The sequence below is a fragment of the Staurois parvus genome, unplaced genomic scaffold (assembly GCF_062004578.1).
Source record: "Staurois parvus isolate SC_StPar_1 unplaced genomic scaffold, SC_StPar_1.0 ptg001161l, whole genome shotgun sequence".
NCBI lineage: Eukaryota > Metazoa > Chordata > Amphibia > Anura > Ranidae > Staurois > Staurois parvus.
In genome coordinates, this window is record NW_028318957.1 from 1,425,447 (window position 1) to 1,451,279 (window position 25,833).

Here is a 25,833-nt window from a genome sequence, read left to right on the forward strand (position 1 = left end):
ATCACCCCAAACCACAGCCTATCCTTGCTACACAGTGAACAGTTTGAATGATCACTGGGGAAAGAGGAGACTGAGGAAACAGGAAGCGAGTGAAAATCTACCCAAAGTCTCGAGGAAGACATCCTGACAAAGGTTCTCATGAAGTCCAACTCTAGCTAAAAACACTATTTCATTGTGGAAAAAGATTGGGATGGGTTAAAAACTTAGGGGTGTCAAACTAAAGGCCCTCCAGCTGGTCAAACTGAAGGCCCTCCAGCTGGTCAAACTGAAGGCCCTCCAGCTGTTTCAGAACTACAGGTCCCATCATATCTCTACCTTTGGGAGTCATGCTCAGGGGTGGACTGACAACTCATGGGGCCCCGGGTAATAGGGGATAATGGGGCCCCTGTGTCCTTGTCCAAACTAAAAAAAGCCTATGAAAAAGGTACCAGGGGCATCTCATGGGGCCTCCTACTGACCCCGGGCCCTTGGGCAGTGCCCAAGTTTCAAATTGGTTAGTCTGCCCCTGGTCATGTTTGTAACGGTCAACCTTGCAATGCCTAATGGGACTTGTAGTTTGGCAACAGCTGGAGGGCCGCCAGTTTTATACCTTCTGGTTAAAGTCTCAGCCAGACTTTGATTGCCCATTCGGTACCCATTTAGGGCACATCTCTAAAATATAATTTTTTTTTGGTGGACTAGAGAAGAATTAGAAGCCATCTAACTTCCTGTCTTGTGACACCTGTACAAGGAAAGAGAGTTGCAGTTGTCACCAAGGACAGGAAGTAAAAGGAAAAATCTACAGGGTCACAGACAAAAAAACTAGAAAAAAAAAAAAGCTTTTTCCACTCTACCCAAAACTAAAAACAAAAAAAGGTTTGGTTAGGCTTTAAATCCATTTCCAAGCATTCCTTACAAAATCTTGTAAGCGTTCCTGGCGGCAGCTTTCTACAAGCCAATTCTTATTTTGAATTCAGCTCATAACTCGGGACTGTTGGCGGCCCCCCCCTCCCCAACCTCCTCCCACCATACAAGATCGCACAAGCTGGGGGAGCTCCGACTTGGCGGACGTACAAGACGAACAGGTGCCAGCCTTCGCAGAGAGCCGCCGAGCATTTTCACATTGCTGCGTGGAGAGCTGTTGTGTTAATATGTCGTTTAATGTGGAAACTTATTTCAGGGGCTTTTTTCGCAGCTCTGCAGGAGTGTTCGTTTTCTTCAAGAGGACGCATAAACTGGAGAACGACAAGTTTGATCTTGTGACCTGAAAACCTAACCGGTTGAACGACCGTGTTAAGGTATAGCGAGAAAAGGGGGGGTATGGATTACAATATGGAGTCTGAAATACACAGCCGCTGGCTCCACGTCTTACGTTACAGCTACAGACACTCTAACACTAGTGAATCTTTGCGGAACCAACCGAAAACACGACTCATCACAGAATTTATTACATCTCATGTTATTTTAGAGCAGTGGTCTCCAAAGTGTGGCCCTTTGCTTGCTTTTATCTGGGTCTTGGGGCATTATTTCTCCCAATGATACAAAGCACTATTCCTCCCATTGGCACCAATGATGGGGCGCTATTCCTCCCCACTGACACCAATGATGGGGCGCTATTCCTCCCGTTGGCACCAATGATGGGGCGCTATTCCTCCCGTTGGCACCAATGATGGGGCGCTATTCCTCCCGTTGGCACCAATGATGGGGCGCTATTCCTCCCGTTGGCACCAATGATGGGGCGCTATTCCTCCCGTTGGCACCAGTGATGGGGCGCTATTCCTCCCGTTGGCACCAGTGATGGGGCGCCAATCCTCCCGTTGGCACCAGTGATGGGGCACTATTCCTCGCACTGACACCAAACAACACATTAATCCTCTCACTAACACCAATGATCAACTATTCTTATCATGAATACCAGCTATGAGGCACCATTCCTCCCTCTGACACCGACAATGGGGCGCTATTCCCCCCACTGTGACCAGCGATGAGGCACCATTCCTACCTCTGACACCAACAATGGGGTAGTATGCCTCCCACTGACACCAGTGATGGGGCACTATATCTCCCACTGACACCAGTGATGGGGCACTATATCTCCCACTGATACTAGTGATGGGGCACCATTTCTGCCACTTACATCAATGATAGGGCACCAATCCTCCCACTGACACCAGAGATGAGGCACCAATCCTCCCACTGACACCAAGGATGGGACACTATTCCTCCCACTGAGACCAGCAGTGAGGCACCATACCTCCCACTGACACCAGCAGTGAGGCACCATTGCTCCCACTGACATCCATGATGGGGCACTATTCCTCCCACTGACACCAATGATGGGACACAATCCCTACTGACATCAACGATGGGACACTATTCCTCCCATTGACACCAGCAATGAGGCACCATTGCTCCCATGGACACCAATGATGGGGCACAATTCCTCCCACTGACACCAATGATGGGACACAATTCCTCCCACTGACATCAGTGATGGAACACTATTCCCATACCCACGTCATGCATCCAACAAGCTCAAGGGATATTCTGAGTATTCTACCACACATGCGCCATCAGGGATTGGCTGTCCTTATCTGGCTTTTGCAGCCAACCCCCAGCTGCAAAACCTGGAAAGTCATATTTTGGGGGGGGCATCATCAGGAGGCTGGCTGCAAGAACCCAGAAAAGACAGCCAACCCCTGATGTCATAGAATATGGTGGCACCAGGCCTGGTGTGGCACTGGTGCAGCAGATCTCTACAGAAAGAGATATTCTGGGGGGGGGGGGGCATCATCAGGAGACTGGCTGCAAGAGCCCAAAAAAGACAGCCAACCCCTGATGTCATAGAATATGGTGGCACCAGGCCCGGTGTGGCACTGGTGCAGCAGATCTCTACAGAAAGAGATATTCTGGGGGGGCATCATCAGGAGGCTGGCTGCAAGAGCCCAAAAAAGAGAGCCAATCCCCTGATATCATAGAAGATGGTGGCATCAGGCCTGGTGTGGCACTGGTGCAGCAGATCTCTACAGAACACCACTGGATCATGTATGTTGTATTTATTTCTTTTTTATGGATACCCCATTAATGGGGGGTGGAGTGAAGTTCCACTTTAAAAGGGACTTTAGATGTTACTGTAGTCTGAGGATTTTGGAACCTTGGCATGAATTTGCACAGTCGGCCTTCTTGTTGCAGCCATCACCCCATTATTAAAGAAACATTACAACTATATGTAACTGAATTTTTAACCGGCGAGCCGTCTCTTATTTACGGAAGAGTTTAGCCGTACACTCCCGGAGGAAGGCATTGAACTAATAGGAAGGGTATTTGTTCCTTCCTCTGGTTTAATGAGGTGTGGAAAGGTAAATTTGTACAGCCAGGCCGCTAAGCGGAGTTTCCATAGTAAATGAGAAAAAAAAAAAAAAATTCCGCCATCTCCTCCTGGACTTCACATGGCCTGGAAACAATGATATCACCGCCAGCCAATGGCGGTCGAGAGCCGGCGACCCCTGTGCTGCGAATCCTCTCGCAAGCTCTCCCTGGCATCAGGCCAAAGCCACGAGGACCTGTCTCGCTTACGAAGCCGGGCTTGCTTGTTAGCGCTGCGCCACGGCATCTCGTCTGGAGATGCCGATAAGTGCTGCAAGGAATCAATAACCTCTCCTGTTAATTGAAGCTGCAGACGCCGGCGGAAAATAATTAGTCACGAGGTGATGGCAGGCAACAAGCGAGACTTCCGCTGCAACGCAGAGCTATCCGCACGCTTCCAGGCCAAGCGAGGGAAAGAAGAAGCAACAAGCAGACTAAAGCAGAACTCCAGCTGCAGACGTGCATGGTTTAGCAAGTAGCTAAAAAGGAAGGTTTTTGATGCCAAATTTTTGTAGATCTAGATAGAGCAGCCCATGTGACTGCTATGGGGGCCCAGGGTAGGAAGGGGACCCTTGGAGGACTTTGAAACTGACAAAAAAAAATGTATAAAAATATATTCAAGTATGTATAGTTAACGCAAAAAAAAAAGTTCCTTCTATTGCTTCTAGCCTCCTCCAAATCTCCAAATTGTTTTGATGCCATGATCCAGCTGTTAGAGGGTGTCTAAGTTCGTTCTCCATGGTCCTACTGTATATAGGAATGTAGCCACCCTGTCTTGGTCCCACTGTATATAGGAATGTAGCCACCCTGTCTTGGTCCCACTGTATATAGGAATGTAGCCACCCTGTCTTGGTCCCACTGTATTTGGGAACATAGCCACCCTGGCTTGGTCCCACTGTATGAATGAACGTAATCGCCCTGTCTTGGTCCCACTGTATGTAGGAACATAGCCACCCTGTCTTGGTCCCATTGTATTTGGGAATGTAGCCACCCTGTCTTGGTACCACTGTATGTAGGAACGTAGCCAAAATGTCTTGGCCCAACTATATGGAGGAATGTAGCCACCCTATCTTGGTCCCACTGTATACAGGATCTTAGCCACCTTGTCTTGGTCCCACTGTATGTGGGAACATAGCCACCCGATCTTGGTCCCACCACATGTGGGAACATAGCTACCCTGTCTTGGTCCCACTGTATGAGGGAACATAGCCAAATTGTCTTGGCCCCACTATATGGAGGAATGTAGCCACCTTGTCTTGGTCCCACTGTATTTAGGAATGTAGTCACCCTGTCTTGGTCTCACCGTATGAGGGAACATAGCCAAATTGTCTTGGCCCCACTATATGGAGGAATGTAGCCACCCTATCTTGGTCCCATTGTATACAGGCATGTAGCCACCCTGTCTTGGCCCCACTATATGGAGGAATGTAGCCACCCTGTCTTGGTCCCATTGTATACAGGAGTGTAGCCACCCTGTCTTGGTCCCACTGTATTTAAGAACGTAGCCACCCTGTCTTGGTCCCACTGTATACAGGAGCATAGCTACCCTGTCTGGGTCCCACTGTATACAGGAGCGTAGCTACCCTGTCTGGGTCCCACTGTATACAGGAGCGTAGCTACCCTGTCTGGGTCCCACTGTATACAGGAGCGTAGCTACCCTGTCTGGGTCCCACTGTATACAGGAGCGTAGCTACCCTGTCTGGGTCCCACTGTATACAGGAGCGTAGCTACCCTGTCTGGGTCCCACTGTATACAGGAGCGTAGCTACCCTGTCTGGGTCCCACTGTATACAGGAGCGTAGCTACCCTGTCTGGGTCCCACTGTATACAGGAGCGTAGCTACCCTGTCTGGGTCCCACTGTATACAGGAGCGTAGCTACCCTGTCTGGGTCCCACTGTATACAGGAGCGTAGCTACCCTGTCTGGGTCCCACTGTATACAGGAGCGTAGCTACCCTGTCTGGGTCCCACTGTATACAGGAGCGTAGCTACCCTGTCTTGGTCCCACTGTATGAGGGAACATAGCCAAATTGTCTTGGCCCCACTATATGGAGGAATGTAGCCACCTTGTCTTGGTCCCACTGTATTTAGGAATGTAGTCACCTTGTCTTGGTCTCACTGTATGAAGGAACATAGCCAAATTGTCTTGGCCCCACTATATGGAGGAATGTAGCCACCCTGTCTTGGTCCCATTGTATACAGGGGTGTAGCCACCCTGTCTTGGTCCCACCGTATGAGGGAACATAGCCAAATTGTCTTGGCCCCACTATATGGAGGAATGTAGCCACCTTGTCTTGGTCCCACTGTATTTAGGAATGTAGCCACCCTGTCTTGGTCCCACAGTATACAGGAGCGTAGCTACCCCATCTTGGTCCCACTGTATACAGGAGCGTAGCTACCCCATCTTAGTCCCACTGTATACAGGAGCGTAGCTACCCTCTCTTGGTCCCACTCTATGAAGGAACGTAGCCAGCCTGTCTTGGTCAAACTATATGTAGGAATGTAGCCACCCTTTCTTGGTCCCACTGTATGAAGGAATGTACCCACCCTCCCTTGCTTGCTCCCGAGATGGACTATGAGATTTGTAGCATGCACAGAGCAGTGCACATGACTGAAATTAATATGCACTGGGGGCCATAACAAAATCTATCTATAGGGCCCCACGATTCCTAAGCTGGCTATACACCAGTAGAATTTCCTTTGAAATGATTTCCTTTTCAGACTGCTCGATTTTCTAATGGTTAGTGGAGTCAAATCGAAATACATTTTTGACCGAGACGAGAAAATTCAAAGTAGAAGGATGGAAAACCTCTCAAAACAAATAAAATGGGGTTTTCGTTCAGGAATTGTACATAATATAATGAAACCTGTTTAATACTTCTAGATGGCATTTTAAGGGCTTTCAAAAAAATTTGGTTACGTCGATGACAAGAAAGAATGATCTGACCGATATTTTAGAATTTTGGCACGAACATTCATACAGGTATCTAACTGGATACGGACAGTTTTAGTTAAAGGGCAAGTTAACCTTTTCAAGAAAAATGAAAAGATGAATGCCAAATATCTAGGTCACCCCTGCAGACCACGCTGTACATAGCAACTGTGATAGCCTATGCATCAGAAACGGTTCCGGAACTGTAACTTCGTTGCTACGGCCAATCCTAGACTTTACCCCAGTAAAAAAGGTACCGTAATGGGTGTAGTATCATACCCCTTTATGAATATGGTACAATTGAAGCAGTTTTCTCTCTGGTTGGGTTATGGCACAGGAGTGCTCATCATGCTTTGCTTCCAACAAGTTCAAACAACAAGGACAAGATGAAGATGGTGTTTAAAAAACCCAATTCCATCTGCAATTTTTTTTTTTTCCAATACTTGATAAGAGACCATCATGACCAACATCTTATTGATTTCTGTCAACTGCATTCCTTTTACGTCCCCCACAATTCCTGGTATTTAGAGAGATGACATACCCGGTCTTCTCCTCTCGTTGACTCGTTGTCTAACAAAGGCTCTCCTGGAGCTTGGATGGTGACTGACTTATCACCGCGACTGCTGCCATCCCGGCTTTTGGATCGATGACGATCCCTCCGTTCTCTGTACAGACAAAATAAAGTCACATGTTATAACTAATGGTTAAAGCTCAATACTTCAAGCTTTCTATGAACAGGGTGGCACTCAGAATGTAAATTTAGACTTTGCTCCTAGTCAAAGTTGCATATCCTCCCAACATCCTACCGCACAATAGACACAGCTCTATTGGTTGGTCAGGGGCATGCACCGCATTGCTAGCATCTGAGGACACAACAGAATAAAACAGTCCTTAATGCTTAACAAAAAACAAATTTAATGAACGGAAAAGGGCATAGAGAAGGACAGTGCTTATTGGGCACTATGCATGAGCAGAGACTGTCCAAGACACAAATGCCTTCCGTGTTGTGCATCTCTTGGGCTCAGGAATCTGTAGTAGGAGAATTGGTTTGTAAAGGGACTATAATGATGCCAAGCCAAAGTCCCTGACGAACGCCTCTAACATGTCCACAGTCTCCGGCCACCGCCTGTTGGGCGGTCCAACAGTCTCCGGCCACCGCCTTTGGGGGGTCCACAGTCTCCGGCCACCGCCTGTTGGGCGGTCCCACAGTCTCCGGCCACCGCCTTTGGGGGGTCCACAGTCTCCGGCCACCGCCTTTGGGGGGTCCACAGTCTCTGGCCATTGCCTGTAGCATGTCCACAGTCTCAGGCCATTGCCTGTAGCATGTCCACAGTCTCAGGCCATTGCCTGTAGCATGTCCACAGTCTCAGGCCATTGCCTGTAGCATGTCCACAGTCTCAGGCCATTGCCTGTAGCATGTCCACAGTCTCCGGCCATTGCCTGTAGCATGTCCACAGTCTCCGGCCAATGCCTGTAGCATGTCCACAGTCTCCGGCCAATGCCTGTAGCATGTCCACAGTCTCCGGCCAATGCCTGTAGCATGTCCACAGTCTCCGGCCAATGCCTGTAGCATTTCCACAGTCTCCGGCCATTGCCGGTAGCATGTCCACAGTCTCCGGCCAATGCCTGTAGCATGTCCACAGTCTCCGGCCAATGCCTGTAGCATGTCCACAGTCTCCGGCCAATGCCTGTAGCATGTCCACAGTCTCCGGCCAATGCCTGTAGCATGTCCACAGTCTCCGGCCATTGCCGGTAGCATGTCCACAGTCTCCGGCCAATGCCTGTAGCATGTCCACAGTCTCCGGCCAATGCCTGTAGCATGTCCACAGTCTCCGGCCAATGCCTGTAGCATGTCCACAGTCTCTGGCCATTGCCGGTAGCATGTGCACAGTCTCCGGCCATTGCCGGTAGCATGTCCACAGTCTCCGGCCAATGCCGGTAGCATGTCCACAGTCTCCGGCCAATGCCTGTAGCATTTCCACAGTCTCCGGCCATTGCCGGTAGCATGTCCACAGTCTCCGGCCATTGCCGGTAGCATGTCCACAGTCTCCGGCCAATGCCTGTAGCATGTCCACAGTCTCCGGCCAATGCCTGTAGCATGTCCACAGTCTCCGGCCAATGCCTGTAGCATGTCCACAGTCTCCGGCCATTGCCTGTAGCATGTCCACAGTCTCCGGCCAATGCCTGTAGCATGTCCACAGTCTCCGGCCAATGCCTGTAGCATGTCCACAGTCTCCGGCCAATGCCTGTAGCATGTCCACAGTCTCCGGCCAATGCCTGTAGCATGTCCACAGTCTCCGGCCAATGCCTGTAGCATGTCCAGAGTCTCCGGCCAATGCCTGTAGCATGTCCACAGTCTCTGGCCATTGCCGGTAGCATGTGCACAGTCTCTGGCCATTGCCTGTAGCATGTGCACAGTCTCAGGCCATTGCCTGTAGCATGTGCACAGTCTCAGGCCATTGCCTGTAGCATGTGCACAGTCTCAGGCCATTGACTGTAGCATGTGCACAGTCTCAGGCCATTGACTGTAGCATGTGCACAGTCTAAGGCCATTGACTGTAGCATATCAACAGTCTATAACCATCTTCGGTAGCATGACCACAGCTGTTGGTCGGAGACTGTAGACACTCTACAGACTTTGGTCATCACCTGCATATCCACAGTCGCTGACCTTCACCTGAAGTGTGTTCACCATCTGCTGTAGTGTGACACCAGTCTCTGATCATCTGCTGTAGCATATCATATACTAAACATCCTGTATGGCTCTTGGGCCATGCTGGGGGCCTTATCTATAGCCCACTATATCTCTTAAGCTGACCACCACTGTCTTATCCAGTATCAAAGTTAGCCAGAGCTCTGCAGCAAACGTCTGATGCTTGCCACCCTATCAGACCCTTCTCTGCTCTCCCATTGCTGTGTGCCATTTGACTATCCTGCATAGGACAAGCAGCAACCACCCAGTTATTTATCAAATTAGCCCCAAAATTTCCTATGAAATCAAATAAAAACCAAAACACCAGAATTTGCCTCAATTAAGAAAGTCCTCAATATAATAATCGTAAAACGTGCCCTTGAGAAAACAAGGGAAAATATGCAGGACACCTAACTGGAACCCTACTAAACTCAAGCCCCAAAGCAGCTGAGCAAGCATAGCTGCATCCATGGCATCAATTTTTATTTCTGAATGGCCATCATCTCTTACCTGTGTTTGCGGGAACTTCGGGACTGCCCCGACTTGTAAGAGTACCCAGAATATTGGGACTCGTTGTCCATGTTTTCAGAGTAGCGACCTTTGTGGCGATCCACGTTTACGGTTTTTGGTTTCCCCGACCCTGGAACTGCTGCCAACACGGCCGCCGCCTCTTTCAGCACAGGCTTCTTCAGGCCAAAAGGCGCCGCCAGAAAATCCACTTTCACCTTGAGGGACTCTATTTTGATTGGCTGGCGTGGTCCGTCTCATAAGAAAAAAAAACAAGGACACCTGAGATGGAGGGAAGAGGTGAGAAACAGTCAGCAAATGTGGTCAACAAGTTTTTGGAGAAAGGCAATAAATACAATCTAAATCACGCTAATACATATTTTTTATGATTTTTTTTCTATTTTCTACAAACTTGCTGATAAGGCCATAAATCAGAATTCTGTTCGCAAGTTTGTGTGGAATTTCTGAAAAAAATTGTTGGTCACAATGTTTAAAGGATTTTGGCAGGCCAGTTATGGTGAACATAGAATTTTGGCTGGCCATCCCCTAGTCGGCTTTCGGCTGGCCATCCCCTAGTCGGCTTTCGGCTGGCCATCCCCTAGTCGGCTTTCGGCTGGCCATCCCCTAGTCGGCTTTCGGCTGGCCATCCCCTAGTCGGCTTTCAGCTGGCCAGTTATGACTAACATAGAATTTTGACTGGCCATCCCCCTAGTCAGCTTTCTGCTGGCCATCCCCTAGTCGGCTGGCCATCCCCTAGTCGGCTTTCGGCTGGCCATCCCCTAGTCGGCTTTCGGCTGGCCAGTTATGATTAACATAGAATTTTGGCTGGCCATCCCCTAGTCGGCTGGCCATCCCCTAGTCGGCTGGCCATCCCTAGTCGGCTTTCGGCTGGCCAGTTATGACTAACATAGAATTTTGGCTGGCCATCCCCTAGTCGGCTGGCCATCCCCTAGTCGGCTGGCCATCCCCTAGTCGGCTTTCAGCTGGCCAGTTATGACTAACATAGAATTTTGACTGGCCATCCCCCTAGTCAGCTTTCTGCTGGCCATCCCCTAATCGGCTGGCCATCCCCTAGTCGGCTTTCGGCTGGCCAGTTATGACTAACATAGAATTTTGGCTGGCCATCTCCTGGTCGGCTTTCGGCTGGCCAGTTATGACTAACATAGAATTTTGGCTGGCCATCTCCTGGTCGGCTTTCGGCTGGCCATCCCCTGGTCGGCTTTCGGCTGGCCATCCCCTGGTCGGCTTTCGGCTGGCCATCCCCTGGTCGGCTTTCGGCTGGCCATCCCCTGGTCGGCTTTCGGCTGGCCATCCCCTGGTCGGCTTTCGGCTGGCCATCCCCTGGTCGGCTTTCGGCTGGCCATCCCCTGGTCGGCTTTCGGCTGGCCATCCCCTGGTCGGCTTTCGGCTGGCCATCCCCTGGTCGGCTTTCGGCTGGCCATCCCCTGGTCGGCTTTCGGCTGGCCAATTATGACTAACATAGAATTTTGGCTGGCCATCTCCCTAGTCAGCTTTCGGCTGGCCATCCCCCTAGTCGGCTTTCAGCTGGGCAGTTATGGTGGCCATAAAATTTTGGCTGGTCATACACTAATAGAATTGTGGCTGGTCATAAATTCTACTAGGATATGGTCAGTTTTAGTTGGGATTCAAGTTTCTTTTTTACGGCTTTTAGTGTTTTCCTGTGTTGGTAACCCCATGACCCTCTTATCCTAGCATCACAAAAGATGGGAAGTGAGGTTATATCTCGCCCAAGAGAACACTTGTTAAAAACTAAAAGAAAAGTTTAAAGTTCTAAATGAAAACAGTAGTTATTTGTTAGATGTCAATCCCTGAAGTGATAATGTGGCATATTAGACACACAAGAAATAAAATTAGATAATAAGGCGGGCCACATGCTGGCAGATTTTCCTAAGAACCTTCACACGAAATCAGTGCATTCAATAACTCCATCAGAGACTTGACACGCATCTTTTGAAAGTACTTCAAATTTTTCTTTTGCTTTTAACACTCGATTTTGACAGAATGGCATTTCCCAAAAGAAAACCAAATTCACTTATGGATTTTTGATTTTTCTCATTCGTCTTCCTTCGCCACTAAGACCGAAATTGATGAACGATGGATATGACCCTATTTCAAAATTGAGCAAACGTTCCGAAGGCAAATTTTTTTTTTTTTTTCGAAACTCTACCCGGGTATAACCGGCTTAGACAAAACAGAGTTCTCTGGCTGCTATGTCATCGGGAGGTGGAAAGTGAGAATTCTTCATTGTGTTCACCAAATTAACCCCCCGGGGGCAACTTTCTGTTTAGGTTTCTGAGACTCTCAGTGGTTTGTTTACCCTCAACACAGCTTTTCTTCTCATCAGAAATCTGCCCTAATGGGGCAAAGCCTACAGATGTGTTCCCACGGGCTTCCCCATACAGATCCCGAGCAGCGAGGAGGACACTCCATCCTAAGGACACCGTAGAGTGTTGAGAAACAAAGACCTGAGCAGGAAATGATATCACCGCTCTCCATATATAAGATATACAGTATTATAGAACATTAGAGCACTCCAAGAATAAACGATGCAACATTTGATATCTGATGAAATCAGAATGAAGGGTTTTCTTAAATCAAGTCCACACTTTCAATAATCTGGCCGTCTTTCCAGAAAGTTCCTTCTATGATCCTATGTGTGGATCATTCATGATCTGTTTGCATTGTGGGAAGGTTTCCCTGAAGCTCCAGGTCAGATAGATGCAATAGCCATCACCCGGCGTATACTAGGAACATGGATCTGTGTGGTCGATACTCTGCATGGGATAAGGTTACTGAAGAGACAATTGAGCTTTTGTCCCAGGCTCGGTCCTCAACGGAAAGGATTATGGGGGGAGATTTATGAAAAATGAGCGTCCAGGTATCTATAGAGTTACTAGCCCACTAGTTACTGCTCAACACACGCTCGTGTTGCTTCGTCTAACAAATCAGTGACAGAGAAGGATAATCTCGCTAGTTGGGTCTCCATAGGAGAACATAGGCTGAATATTAGCGATTCGGTCGCAGGACCTTCATTGTGTTACCTCACGTGGCCAGATATTGATACCAACACTGCATCACCGGGCCTTATTTGCAAAAACGTCTGCAAGAACTGCATGTGACGCCCATAGGAACCAGATTGTCCAGTAATGGGGCCAGTCACACCACAAACATGCGTCAAAGTGCATGCATTTTCGCACGTTGATATGCAGCTAGCGCATTCAAAACTCCGTCAATGTACAGAAAAAGATGACCGCTGTCTGCATTTTATTACAGTGCAATGTACAGGACAGCTAGGGCGCCATTCACAAGGAATGAAACCACAACACATCAAAAGTGAATGAGCCCCTCATTCCCACAATGCAGTTTAAGTTCATGAAATGAAGAGTCAAATAAATTAAAAACGTTTGTCTGTGTTATATATAGAGATAGAGATTAGATTTCTGTTAGATATAGGATATATCTGTACACAATCAAGAGCGAAAGAGGAAGCAAAAAGAGGGAGCGCAAGATGGAGCGCAAAAGAGAGAGCGAGAAAAAGAGGGATGGAGAGCAAAAGAGGGAGTGAGAACGAGTGTAAAAGAGGGGGGCCAGAGCGAGCAAATGAGGGAGCAAGAAAGGGATCAAGAGCAAAAAAGGTAGTGGGATAGAAAGAGGGAGCAAGAAAAAGGGAGCGAGATAGAGTGCAAAAGAGGGGGCCAGAGCGAGCAAAAGAGGGAGCGAAAAAGGGAGTGAGAACGAGTGCAAAAGAAGGGGCCAGAGCGAGCAAAAGAGGAAGCAAGAAAAAGGGAGCGAGATCTAGTGCAAAAGAGGGTGCCAGAGCAAGCAAAAGAGGGAGCGAAAAAGGGAGTGAGAACAAGTGCAAAAGAGGGGGCCAGAGCGAGCAAAAGAGGTAGTGAAAAAGGGAGTGAGAATGAGTGCAAAAGAGGGGGCCAGAGCGAGCAAAAGAGGGGGCCAGAGCGAGCAAAAGAGGGAGCAAAAAAGGGAGTGAGAACGAGTGCAAAAGAGCGGGCCAGAGGGAGCGAAAAAGGGAGTGAGAACAAGTAAAATAGAGGGGGCCAGAGCGAGCAAAAGTGGGAGCGAAAAAGGGAGTGAGAACGAGTGCAAAAGAGGGGGCCAGAGCGAGCAAAAGAGGGGGCCAGAGCGAGCAGAAGAGGGAGCAAAAAATGGAGCGAGAACAAGTGCAAAAGAGAGGGCCAGAGCAAGCAAAAGAGGAAGCAAGAAAAAGGGAGCGAGATCGAGTGCAAAAGAAGGGGCCAGAGCGAGCAAAAGAGGGAGCGAAAAAGGGAGTGAGATCGAGTGCAAAAGAGGGGGCCAGAGTAAGTGAAAAAAGGGAAAGAGAACGCATGCAAAAGAGGGAGTGCGAAAGAGGCAGCGCAAGAACAAGAGAACGAGAGCGTAAAAGAGGGCACGAGAACAAGCGAGCAAAGAGGGGGGGCCAGAGCGAGCAAAGGGGGGGGGAGCCCAGAGTGTGCTAAAGTGGGAGCCAAAGCAAGCTAAAAGGCGGGCCAAAGCAAGCAAAAGAAAGGGAGTGGTCCAGAAAGGGGGCGAGAGCAAAAAAAAGATGGAGCAAGAAAAAAAAGAGGGACTGAGTGTGCGCAAAAGAATAAAAGATTGAGGGCAAACAAAATAGAGGGGGTGCCAGAGCGAGCAATAGAGGGGGGCCAGAGTGAGCAATAGAGGGGGGCCAGAGCGAGCAATAGAGGGGGGCCAGAGCGAGCAATAGAGGGGGGCCGGAGTGTAACAGAGGGAGATAGTGAGTGGGAGAGAGTATGAAAAAGCAATCCAGCAAGCACCCCCAGGCCCTCTCGAAGTTTTCTCTTTTCTAGCCCTGACATGGAGGAGTACGGAGAGTGGAGGGGAGGCAAGAGGTTCGCTTAGCCCAGCTGTGGACGACATTCGGACTGACATCTGACGGACGTTTCCCGCTGGGTGTAGCGTGGAGTCGCAGTGGTTCAGCCAAAACATCACTAGGCCCCGTTGCCATAGTAACGCCACCAAAAGGCCATTTGCTATAAAGAGAGGATGGTGTTGAGCTCACAAGGCCCGAGCTGCTCTAATGAAGACGGGAAGGTCAGGATGCTGCAGTCAGGAAGGGCCGTCGCCCCGAATGCAAGGATTTTTTTGCATATCCATTGCCATGGAAACCCCTAAAAAAGGGGGACTAGTCTGGGCGCACCTCCCCCCCCCCCCTCCTTCCTGGTCTCCTAGGTGATGGCAGCCGGCCTGCAAACATCCTCTAGAAGGAGAGCGAGGAGCGGAGCCGGGTGGAGGGCGAGCCGGGCCGACAAAGGAAGGAGAAAAATGGAGGGAAGGAGCCCATTCTCTTCTCCTTTCCTTTTGTTCAGTAAAATGGGATCACATTTCTCCAGGGAGACGGCTCTGAAAGGCCCCGGGGGGAACAAAACAAAACAAAACCCTCCGCCAACCCCTTCCCGGGACGCCAGAAAACTTTTATCTGAAATAAAAATAAAATGTATTCCAACGTTTCATAGTTCCAAGTGCGGGATTTCCCACGTCCTCGGACTTCTCTGCATCGTTTTACATCCAACGTGTAGGGAGGTGTTCTTCCAAATGTGAAGAAAACATTGTAATGGAGGTACATGGGGGCAGCCATCTTTGCTCATTACATCTGTAGGCGCGGTTTGCTGCTCATCTTTGCTGCATTACATACGCAGGCGCCGCTTCCCGCTTAGCTGTGCTGCATTACATACGCAGGCGCCGCTTCCCGCTTAGCTGTGCTGCATTACATATGCAGGCTCCGCTTCCCGCTTAGCTGTGCTGCATTACATACGCAGGCGCCGCTTCCCGCTTAGCTGAGCTGCATTACATACATAGGTGCCGATTCCTGCTTTACAAATGCAAAAATCGCTTCCAGGTTAGCTGTGCTGCATTAGCTATGTAGGCACTGCTTCCTGCTCAACTATGCTGCATTACATACACAGATGAGGATTCCTGCTTTCTTGTGTCACACTACATACACAAGCACCGAATATGGTTTGGCTGTGCTGCATTACATGCGCAGGAACAGCTTCCTGTTTAGCTGTGCTGCATTCGATATGCAGGGGCCTCTTTCTGCCTAGTTGCACTATAATACATACAGTCACCAATTCCCGATTAGCTGTGCCTTATTACATATACAGGTGAGGCTTCCTTCTCATGTTCGCTGCATTACATACGCAGGCTTTGATTCCGGCCTAGCTGTGCTACATTACATACGCTGTCAGGGCGCCTGGGCCTCCTCCATCAGCCCACATTGCTCTGTTGTCCCTCACCCCACATCCTCGGCTGGCACTCCCTTTCCATGTTCCTGAGTCCAGGCTGACCACAGAGCTGCACAGCTCCACGAAAGCTGCCCCCCTGGAGAACACCGCAGCCCCCCCAGAGCCCATGGAGTGGAGGAAGCGGCCTCCCGCACCGACCGCCATGTCCACACCACGGAGCTCATCAATGCTGCCTTCAACTGCAATGGTGCTCCCTACCAGAGGCTCAAGTCACCAGGGCCACCAAGTCCCACCACCTGTGCGATAGTGGACAACCCCACCTCCAGCACCACGCCGACCCCCCCCCCCCCCCAACCACAACAACCAGGTGGACATCTAGAGGAGCCATTGCTGGACAGGTGAGAGCTGTCCCACTGCCCCCACCTGTCCTTCTGCCCCCAACATATCCCGGTGCTCCCGTCCCGTGACTCTGCCCCCCACCTCTCCTGCTACCCCCCATCTGTCCCGCTGCCCCCTACCTGTGATGTTGCCCCCCACCTATGCCACTGCCCCCCTCCTGTGATGCCCCCCTCCTGTCCCATTGCCCCCTCCCATGACAATTCCCCCTCCTGTCCTGCTGCCCCCTACCTGTGATGCTGCCCCCCACCTATCCCACTGCCCCCCCTCCTGTGATGCTCCCCCATGACAATCCACCCTCCTGTCTCACTGCCCCCCTCCTGACCCGCTGGCCCTCGCCGGCCTTGCTGCCTTCCTCCTGCGACATTGCCACCCCCCCCGTCCTGGTGCCTTCCTTCTGTCCCGCTGGCCCCCACCAGTCTTGCTGCCCTCCCCTGTGCAGGGAGCGCGCGAGTGTGCACGCTGTCAGAACAGAGCGAGCTGACGCCTACTTGTTGTGGCCCTACATCGTGGCCCACCTGCTGCACAGTATTCACGTGACCAGGAGCGGCTTGACCTACCAGCTCCCAATCGTCATCAAGGGATCAAGAGCTGTCAGCAACAGCTCAATGTGTAGGGAGGGCGCAACTGTGCACGCTCCCAGTACAGGATTTCAGAGCGAGCGGATGCACAAATTCTACGGTAAAACCCCGTCTGCTGCACAGTGGTCCCATGACCGGAAGCCTGACCCGCCGACGCCTGATCACAAACCGTGACAACCACAACTGAGAGTTGTCAGCGACAGCTCAGTCACTGTGCAGGGAGCACACGCGCGCTTTCAGTGCAGGACTGCAGAGTGGGAAGGTGTTAAATAAACGCTTGCACGGCCCTGGCTCTAGTCGGCAGGCATTTACAAGACAGGTGGATGTAGATTTACCTGGAAAGCAGATAAGCCGTGTTTACTACAAGCGATTATATCGTAACCAGCGCTACAACTTATCGACTTATCTGCGTCTCAGACACGGGGATGGGGGGGCGTTACTTGATCAGATTAGCACTGGGGCGAGCGATCGACACTCTAAATGTTATCTACACCGCTCAAAAAAATTGGAAGGAAGACTTCGTAATTAGAGTCTAGCATCAAGTCCATGACACTCCTGGGATATGGATCTGGTCAGGTAAGTAGCGGGGGGGGGGGGGGGTAAATCAGTTTCAGCTGCTTTGGTGTTCATCAAATTAACAACAGGTGCACTAGATGGGCAACAACAAGATGACCCCCAAAACAGGAATGGTTTTACAGGTGAAGGCCACTGACATTTTTTTTCCCTACTTGTCTTTTCTGACTGTTTTTCACTCATTTTGCATTTGGCTCGGGTCAGTGTCACTACTGGTAGCATGAGGCCATACCTGGACCCTACAGAGGTTGTACAGGCAGTCCAACTCCACCAGGATGGCACATCAATACCTGCCATTGCCAGAAGGTTTGCTGTGTCTCCCAGCACAGTCTCAAGAGCATGGAGGAGATTCCAGGAGACAAGAGCATGGAGGAGATTCCAGGAGACAAGAGCATGGAGGAGATTCCAGGAGACAAGAGCATGGAGGAGATTCCAGGAGACAAGAGCATGGAGGAGATTCCAGGAGACAAGAGCATGGAGGAGATTCCAGGAGACAAGAGCATGGAGGAGATTCCAGGAGACAAGAGCATGGAGGAGATTCCAGGAGACAAGAGCATGGAGGAGATTCCAGGAGACAAGAGCATGGAGGAGATTCCAGGAGACAAGAGCATGGAGCAGATTCCAGGAGACAAGAGCATGGAGCAGATTCCAGGAGACAAGAGCATGGAGCAGATTCCAGGAGACAAGAGCATGGAGCAGATTCCAGGAGACAAGAGCATGGAGCAGATTCCAGGAGACAGGCAGTTCCTCTAGGAGAGCTGGACAGGGCCGTAGAAGGTCCTTAACCCATCAGCAGGACCGGTATCTGCTCCTTTGTGCAAGGAGGAACAGGATGAGCACTGCCAGAGCCCTACAAAATGACCTCCAGCAGGCCACTGGTGTGAATGTCTCTGACTAAACAATCAGAAACAGACTTCATGAGGGTGGCCTGAGGGCCCGACGTCCTCTAGTGGGCCCTGCACTCACTGCCCGGCACCATAGAGCTGGATTGGCATTTGCCATTGAACACCAGAATTGGCAGGTCCACCACTGGCGCCCTGTGCTTTTCACAGATGAGAGCAGGTTCACCCTGAGCACATGTGACAGACGTGAAAGGGTCTAGAGAAGCCGTGGAGAACGTTCTGCTGCCTGTAACATGGTTCAGCATGACTGTTGTGGTGGTGGGTCAGTGATGGTCTGGGGAGGCATCTCAATGGAGGGACACACAGACCTCTACAGGCTAGACAATGGCACCCTGACTGCCATTAGTTATGGGGATGAAATCCTTGGACCCATTGTCAGACCCTATGCTGGTGCAGTGGGTCCCGGGTTCCTCCTGGTGCGGTGGGCTCCTGGGTTCCTCCTGGTGCGGTGGGCTCCTGGGTTCCTCCTGGTGCGGTGGGCTCCTGGGTTCCTCCTGGTGCGGTGGGCTCCTGGGTTCCTCCTGGTGCGGTGGGCTCCTGGGTTCCTCCTGGTGCGGTGGGCTCCTGGGTTCCTCCTGGTGCGGTGGGCTCCTGGGTTCCTCCTGGTGCGGTGGGCTCCTGGGTTCCTCCTGGTGCGGTGGGCTCCTGGGTTCCTCCTGGTGCGGTGGGCTCCTGGGTTCCTCCTGGTGCACGACAATGCCCGGCCTCGTGGGGGGAGTATGCAGGCAGTTCCTGGAGGATGAAGGAATTGATACCATTGAATGGTCCCCACGCTCGCCTGACCTAAATCCAATAGAACCCCTCTGGGATGTCATGTTTCGGTCCATCCGATGCCACCAGGTTGCACCTCAGACTGTCCAGGAGCTCAGTGATACCCTGGTCCAGATCTGGGAGGAAATCCCCCAGGACACCATCCGTGGTCTCATTAGGATCCTCCCCCGACATTGTCAGGCATGCATACAAGCACGTGGGGGCCATACAAACCATTCTGAGTTGCTGCAATGACATTTCACCAACATGGACTCGCCTGCTGCATCATTTCTTCTCTTTGATTTTCGGGGTGTCTGTGAATTCAGTCCTCTGTAGGTCAATCATTTCCATCAAACGATGGGGCGTCCTTATGTTCCTCACCCATCCCCCGTCCATGTCAGTATAGAGATCCAGCAGGAGATTCCTCCCCATTGAGATCTGATGGGTTTTCAAAGTGTTCTTTTCATTTTTTATCCATTGGCCAGAATTCCCAAGAGGCCGTCCTTCGCCGCCATTATTTCACCGCGCCACAAAGTCAGAGAGCGTTTATCCCACCTGCACATGTGAGAGTGCTTCTCTATACATCGGAATAATGGCTTTAAATATACAGAGCCGGCTGGTAATACCTTAATAACACATTAGGGAAACCGCAAGCTGCAATTAAAGGAAGTTTGATCGATCTGTAACCTGAAGAACCAGCTCCCCCCCCCCTTCCCCCTCCCCCGCACAGAAATAGCTCAAAGTCCAGGCCAGGAGATTAGACGCCCATCCTACCCTACACAACGGCTTGAAATTAAATCCTTATAGACGGCCTGGCGGGTCTGCTGTTCAATTCGGAAGCTAAATAAAGTTATTCCATCAAGGGTAAAAGTAGGACGATCGTCCGATATTTTCATGATCGACGCACGCATGCCGAGAAATGTTCCATCCCCCACAATGCCTCCATCTGGTTTTCCCTCCAGGAGGATGGCGCCATCTTTGCTTGGGCATCACCCGGGCTCAACATCTACTTCCTGGACTCGAGACGCCGGCACTGCACCAGCACAGGTTTACTGCGGAACTGCGCCCCCCTGCTGCTGAGGTGTGCCATAGCACGGGTGTACCACCCTACACAGATTCTCTGCCCTCCCCCCCTTCCTTGCCCCAGCTGCCCATGATTGGCCACACATGCGCAGTGCACACTCCATGCCAATAGTTTGCATTTTAGTAGTTAAGACAGTAGCTGGGCATGCGCAGCGTGCGTTTTGCGTCAGCTGTGGGTGCATGGGGTGGGGGATGGGCATGTCTGAGCACAGTATGACAACAGCAGTTGTCAGAGCAGACATGAAGTCCCGGCCTACTGATTGACAGATGCTGATCTGGAGCATGTGTGTGGTGAAAGGGTGCCCCCCCCGGTGCGCTTTCCCCTCCTACCCACCCCTTGCCCCGACCCTGCATAATAATATTGTAAATTCGGGTGCCTGCGATCGCAAAGGTTAAAGTAGGACGATCGTCCAATATTTTCATGATCGACGCACACATGCCAAGAAATGTTCCATCCCCCACAATGCCTCCATCTGGTTTTCCCTCCAGGAGGATGGCGCCATCTTTGTTTGGGCATCACCCGGGGTCAACATCTGCTTCCTGGACTCGAGACGCCGGTACAGGTTTGCTGCAGAACTGCGCCCCCCCGGCTGCTGGTGTGTGCCATAGCACGGGTGCACCACCCTACACCGATTCTCTGCCCTCCCCCCCTTCCTTGCCCCAGCTTCCCATGATTGGCCACACATGCGCAGTGCACACTCCATGCCAATAGTTTGCTTTTTAGTAGTTAAGACGGTAGCTGAGCATGCGCAGTGTGCGTTTTGCGTCAGCTGTGGGTGCATGGGGTGGGGGGTGGGCATGTCTGAGCACAGTGTGACAACAGCAGTTGTCAGAGCAGACATGAAGTCCTGGCCTACTGCTTGACAGATGCTAATCTGGAGCATGTGTGTGGTGAAAGGGTGCCCCCCCGGTGCGCTTTCCCCTCCTACCCACCCCTTGCCCCGACCCTGCATAATAATATCGTAAATCTGGGTGCCTGCGAGCGCAAATATCTAACCCCAGGTTCCCACCTAAGCATTTTGCAGAAATACACTACAGTCCATTTCACAAGATTTCCTATGGGACAGGTTCACATCTCCGCGGTTTCACCCGCTGCGGTTTTCGGAGAGGGTCAGGGACTTTTTTGAACGCAAAAAAGTTGTATTTTTGGTTCTGTAGACTGCAATGGGAATGCTGCAGAAAATCAGGTAGTGCGTTTTTACCATGTTTTTGATGCATTTTGTGATTAAAATCTGCCTAGCAACAAGAAAAATTTAATAAAAAAAAAAAAACGTGCATCAAAAATGCAAGTGTAAAAACGCAACGCAAAACACAATGCAACCTGCATAGATGTGAACCTAGGGTAAAACAGATCGCGGTGCCCCCCCGCCACCTTGTCACTTAGTACAAAGCTACAGTGTACAGTCTGAGTAATCACTGATAGTGTGAAGCACTTTCCAAGTCCCCACTCCTAACTGCCGCTGTCCCTCCTTCCCACCCCTTCACGTTCATGTAAATTCCAGTGCCTGTGCAGGGCTTGGCTATGCTGGCAAATATCTAAGACAGATCACCCCCTCACCTTGTCACTTCGTGATTACTCAGACTGTACACTGTAACTTTGTACTGACAAGGTGAGGGGGGTGATCTGTCTTAGATATTTGCCAGCATAGCCAAGCCCTGCACAGGGACTGGGATTTACATGAACGTGAAGGGGTGGGAAGGAGGGACAGCGGCAGTTAGTGTGAAGCACTTTTCCGGTCCCCTCCCCCATCAGTGATTACTCAGACTGTACACTGTAACTTTGTACTGATGGGGGAGGGGACTGGAAAAGTGCTTCACACTAACTGCCGCTGTCCCTCCTTCCCACCCCTTGTCCCAGCCGTTCGCATTCATGTAAATTCCAGTGCCTGTGCAGTGCTTTGCTATGTTGGCAATATCCAAGACAGATCCCCCCCCTCACCTTGTCAGTACAAAGTTACAGTGTACAGTCTGAGTAATCACTGATGGGGGAGGGGACTGGGAAAGTGTTTCACACTAACTGCCACTGTCCCTCCTTCCCACCCCTTGTCCCAGCCGTTTACAGTCATGTAAATCCCAGTGCCTGTGCAGTGATTGGCTATGCTGGCAAATATCTAAGACAGATCACCCACCTCACCTTGTCAGTACAAAGTTACAGTGTACAGTCTGAGTAATCACTGATAGTGAGAAGGCCTTCCGCAGTCCCCTCCCCTAACTGCCGCTGTCCCTCCTTCCCACCCCTTCACATTCATGTAAATCCCAGTTTTTTAAATCCCAAAAACCCCTTTTGCGGTGAATGGGCTGCCCTATATGTGACGTGCAAATTGCGCAAAAATCACGCAACAAAAATCGTGAGCAGGAAAGCGCGATCCTGCTCTGCAATACGTGAATGGGGCCTTATATACACCCACAAATGTATGATCAGAGGGGCAACACCTCCCCCTCCCCCATTTCATGCCCACTAAAGTGAATGGGCTGTTCTATGTGCAACATGCGGAACGACGTGAAAAATCGCGCAAGAAAAATCGCGAGTGGGACCGCTCACTCCCGCTATGCAATATGTGAACGGGGCCTTACATGCACCCACAATTGTATGATCAGAGGGGTCACCGGGTCACCCCCCCACACACACACACCCACACGATTTCACGCCCCATCCTCGCCCTCTGTTAATAGGGTCTTCAATAGGGTTTCAATTAGACAACGCCGGTCTGAAAGCGATCACACATGCTCTGGGAATCCGGAGTTGCGGGTGCACATTTTATTCAATTATTTGTAAAATAAAAATTTTATACGCATAATAAATTATATATACAGCCTATAAAAGAGGTCATTAAAAAATGTTGACGCAGAAGTTTCCCTTCCTGTGGGGGCTCTGCCTTCCGTTGGGGCCCCCAATGTACACCGGGGAGGGCTGTGTGAGGACAAGGACTCTAAATTTAGAAGACTCTGTAAAATTGACTCTCTGCCTAACCAACAATTTCCGATTGCACAATCCGTTTTTTACACTTTGTCCTCCTTTAATGAACTGCACATGATCAATAAAATATATAAAAAAAAAAAAAAAGTCCCGGTGGGGGGGGGGGGGGGGGAGGGGGGGCGGTCTGGTCTGAATTACTCTCTGGAAAACAATTTGAGCGGATTCATAAAAATTCCACAGAGAGGGAAACGAACACCAAACAATTAGCAGCTGGAGCGAGCCGTGGCTACACACGTGGACTTACAGGGGAACGGTTGAGAGTGTCCGGAGGATCGACATGTGTGGATTGTCTCTTTCCGAATCGAAATTCTGGCGAAGTGTTCGTGATTCGGATGTAACCGAATTTCCAAATTATCAATAGTAACGAATTTACAACTAATCCAAAAAAAAGAAACTAAACTTCGTCCGAAATCATTTAAATCACATCAAATTCGAAAACAAATCTGAACTCGAAACATACATATTGCTGATTTCCAGTAAAGACTGTGTGTGTCAGAATATAGACGACTTCCGAAATACGAAAAAGGACAGAGGAAAGGAAAAGGAAAGCGGAGAAGAAAAAAAGAAAAAAAAGGGAAATGGGGAGGGGAGAGAGGAAAGGAAAGACAAGGGGGGGGGGAGGAAAGGGAAGGGGAGGGTAAAAGGGTAATAAAAGGGAAAAAAGGCAGGGGGGCACAAGGAGTAAAGAAAAGGGAAAAAAGGCGGGGGGCGGAGTAAAGAAAAGGGAAAAGGAAGGGAGGGGGAGGAAAGAAAAGGAAAAAGGGAAAAAAGGAACAAAAAGGAACAGGAAAGAGGAAAAAGGGAAAAAAAGGAGAAAGGAACAGGAAAGGGAAAAAAGGGAAAAAAAGGAGAAAGGAACAGGAAAAAAGGGGGGGTTGGAGGAAAAAAAGGAACAGGGAAAAAGGGAAAAAGGGAAAAAGAAGGGGGGGGGAGGGGAAAAAGGAAAAAAAAGAAACAGGGAAAAGGAAAAAAGGAACAGGGAAAAAGGAACAGGGGAAAAAGGAAAAAATGAGAAAGGAACAGGAAAAGGGAAAAAATGAGAAAGGAACAGGAAAAGGGAAAAAAGGGAACAGGGAAAAAAAAAGAACAGGGAAAAAAAAGAACAGGGAAAAAAAAGAACAGGGAAAAAAAAGAACAGGGAAAAAAAAGGGAAAAAAGGGGGGGAAAGGGGAAAAAAGAACAGGGAAAAAAGGAACAGGGGGAAAAAAAGGGGGGGGGGGGGTGAAAAGGGGAAAAAAAAAGGGGGAAAAGGAACAGGGAAAAAGGGGAAAAGAGGAACAGGGAAAAAGGAAAAAAAGGAAAAAAGTGAAAAAGGAAAAAAAAAAGGAAAAAGGTGAAAAAAGGTGAAAAAAAGGAAAAGAGGTGAAAAAAGGGGAAAAAAAAGGAACAGGGAAAAAAGGAAAAAAGTGGAAAAAAAAAGGGGAAAAGGGAAAAAGGGAAATAGGGAAAAAAGGAAAAAGAAACAGGGAACAGGCAATGGAAGGAAAAAAAGAAAGATAATAAAAAAAATAGAAGGCCTATAGCCGTATACCGGTATGCACAGATTTGAAGCGCCTTGGCAAACACTACATCTGCAAAAAGACGACGTCACCTTTGTTCAGGCATGACCCAGGGTCTTCCTGGGCTGAGATGCCGGCTCAGCGATGGCACAATCATGTAAATCCTGACACAATGTTCACAAATGTCTGACACAGATCAGCCCGCTTCTGCAGCCTCTCAAGCTTATGACTTGATACAGTGTTACCATGTACAGTCTGAGTGATCACATAACAACATGGAAAGAGATACACGTGTGAACGATGTTGTGAGCGTTTTTTAAATATTTTCCCAGAGCTGTAAGAAAAAAAAAAATAAAAAATGATGCATCGGAGAGCATTTTTCCAGATTCAACATGAAAATTTCAATCATTTCCTGCAATTGTGCCTGTCACTGGAATGAAGTTCCGGGTTCCAGTGTCCAATCATGGAGGGGGACACCCCCCCCCCCCCCCGATCCTATCATCACCGGCTACCAGTCTAATTCCAGATTATCTGCAGGCGGAGAGAAGCTCCAATGACACCCTACAGAAGGCCAGCTTTGTATATTCCCCGCCATGGCCGCCGGCGCTCAGCCATGCCAGGCAAATGTTCCTGCCCAGGAGGTAGAACAGCCGGGATTGGAACCCGCCACCCTCCTTCACAGACCTCCGAGGCAAATGTAAAGGAACAACAAGATTTCATTCTCTCCACAAAGTTCCATTTAAGCTACCGCTACGTTTTCAAACAGTGCTAGAGAAACCTCAGATGAGGTGACCCGGGAACTCAGCGCAGGGATGGTGGGAACCCCTCATAATGGGCCAGCGGGTGTACAGACCCGGGAACTCAGCGCAGGGATGGTGGGAACCCCTCATAATGGGCCAGTGGGTGTACAGACCCGGGAACTGAGCACAGGGATGGTGGGAACCCCTCATAATGAGCACAGCGGGCGTACAGACCCGTGAGCTCAGCACAGGGATGGTGGGAGCCCCTCATAATGGGCACAGCGGGTGTACAGACCCGGGAACTCAGCGCAGGGATGGTGGGAGCACCTCATAATGGGCACAGCGGGTGTACAGACCTGGGAACTCAGCACAGGGATGGCGGGAACCCCTCATAATGGGCACAGCGGGCGTACGGACCCAAGAACTCAGCACAGGGATGGTGGGAACCCCTCAACGGGCACAGAGGGCGTACGGACCCGGGAACTCAGCACAGGGATGGTGGGAACCCCTCATAATGGGCACAGCGAGAGTACAGACCTGGGAACTCAGCACAGGGATGGTGGGAACCCCTCATAATGGGCACAACGGGCGTACGGACCCGGGAACTCAGCACAGG

General features: G+C 50.2%; 1 protein-coding gene across 2 annotated transcripts in view; it reads right to left on the reverse strand.

Moving 5' to 3' along the window:
* Positions 1 to 25,833, reverse strand: part of VANGL2 (VANGL planar cell polarity protein 2) — a 66,098-nt gene that overhangs the window by 35,519 nt on the left and 4,746 nt on the right. The window contains exons 2-3 of one of the 2 annotated variants that reach the window (XM_089659489.1): positions 9,478 to 9,756; positions 6,817 to 6,940 (exon numbers count right to left, since the gene is read on the reverse strand). In XM_089659489.1, coding sequence (XP_089515615.1) covers positions 6,817 to 6,940; positions 9,478 to 9,548 — 195 coding nt within the window. In that variant the 5' untranslated portion in view covers positions 9,549 to 9,756. Of the gene's footprint in view, positions 1 to 6,816; positions 6,941 to 9,477; positions 10,183 to 25,833 lie in introns of those variants that run through there. The other variant, XM_089659490.1, reaches the window with a different exon arrangement.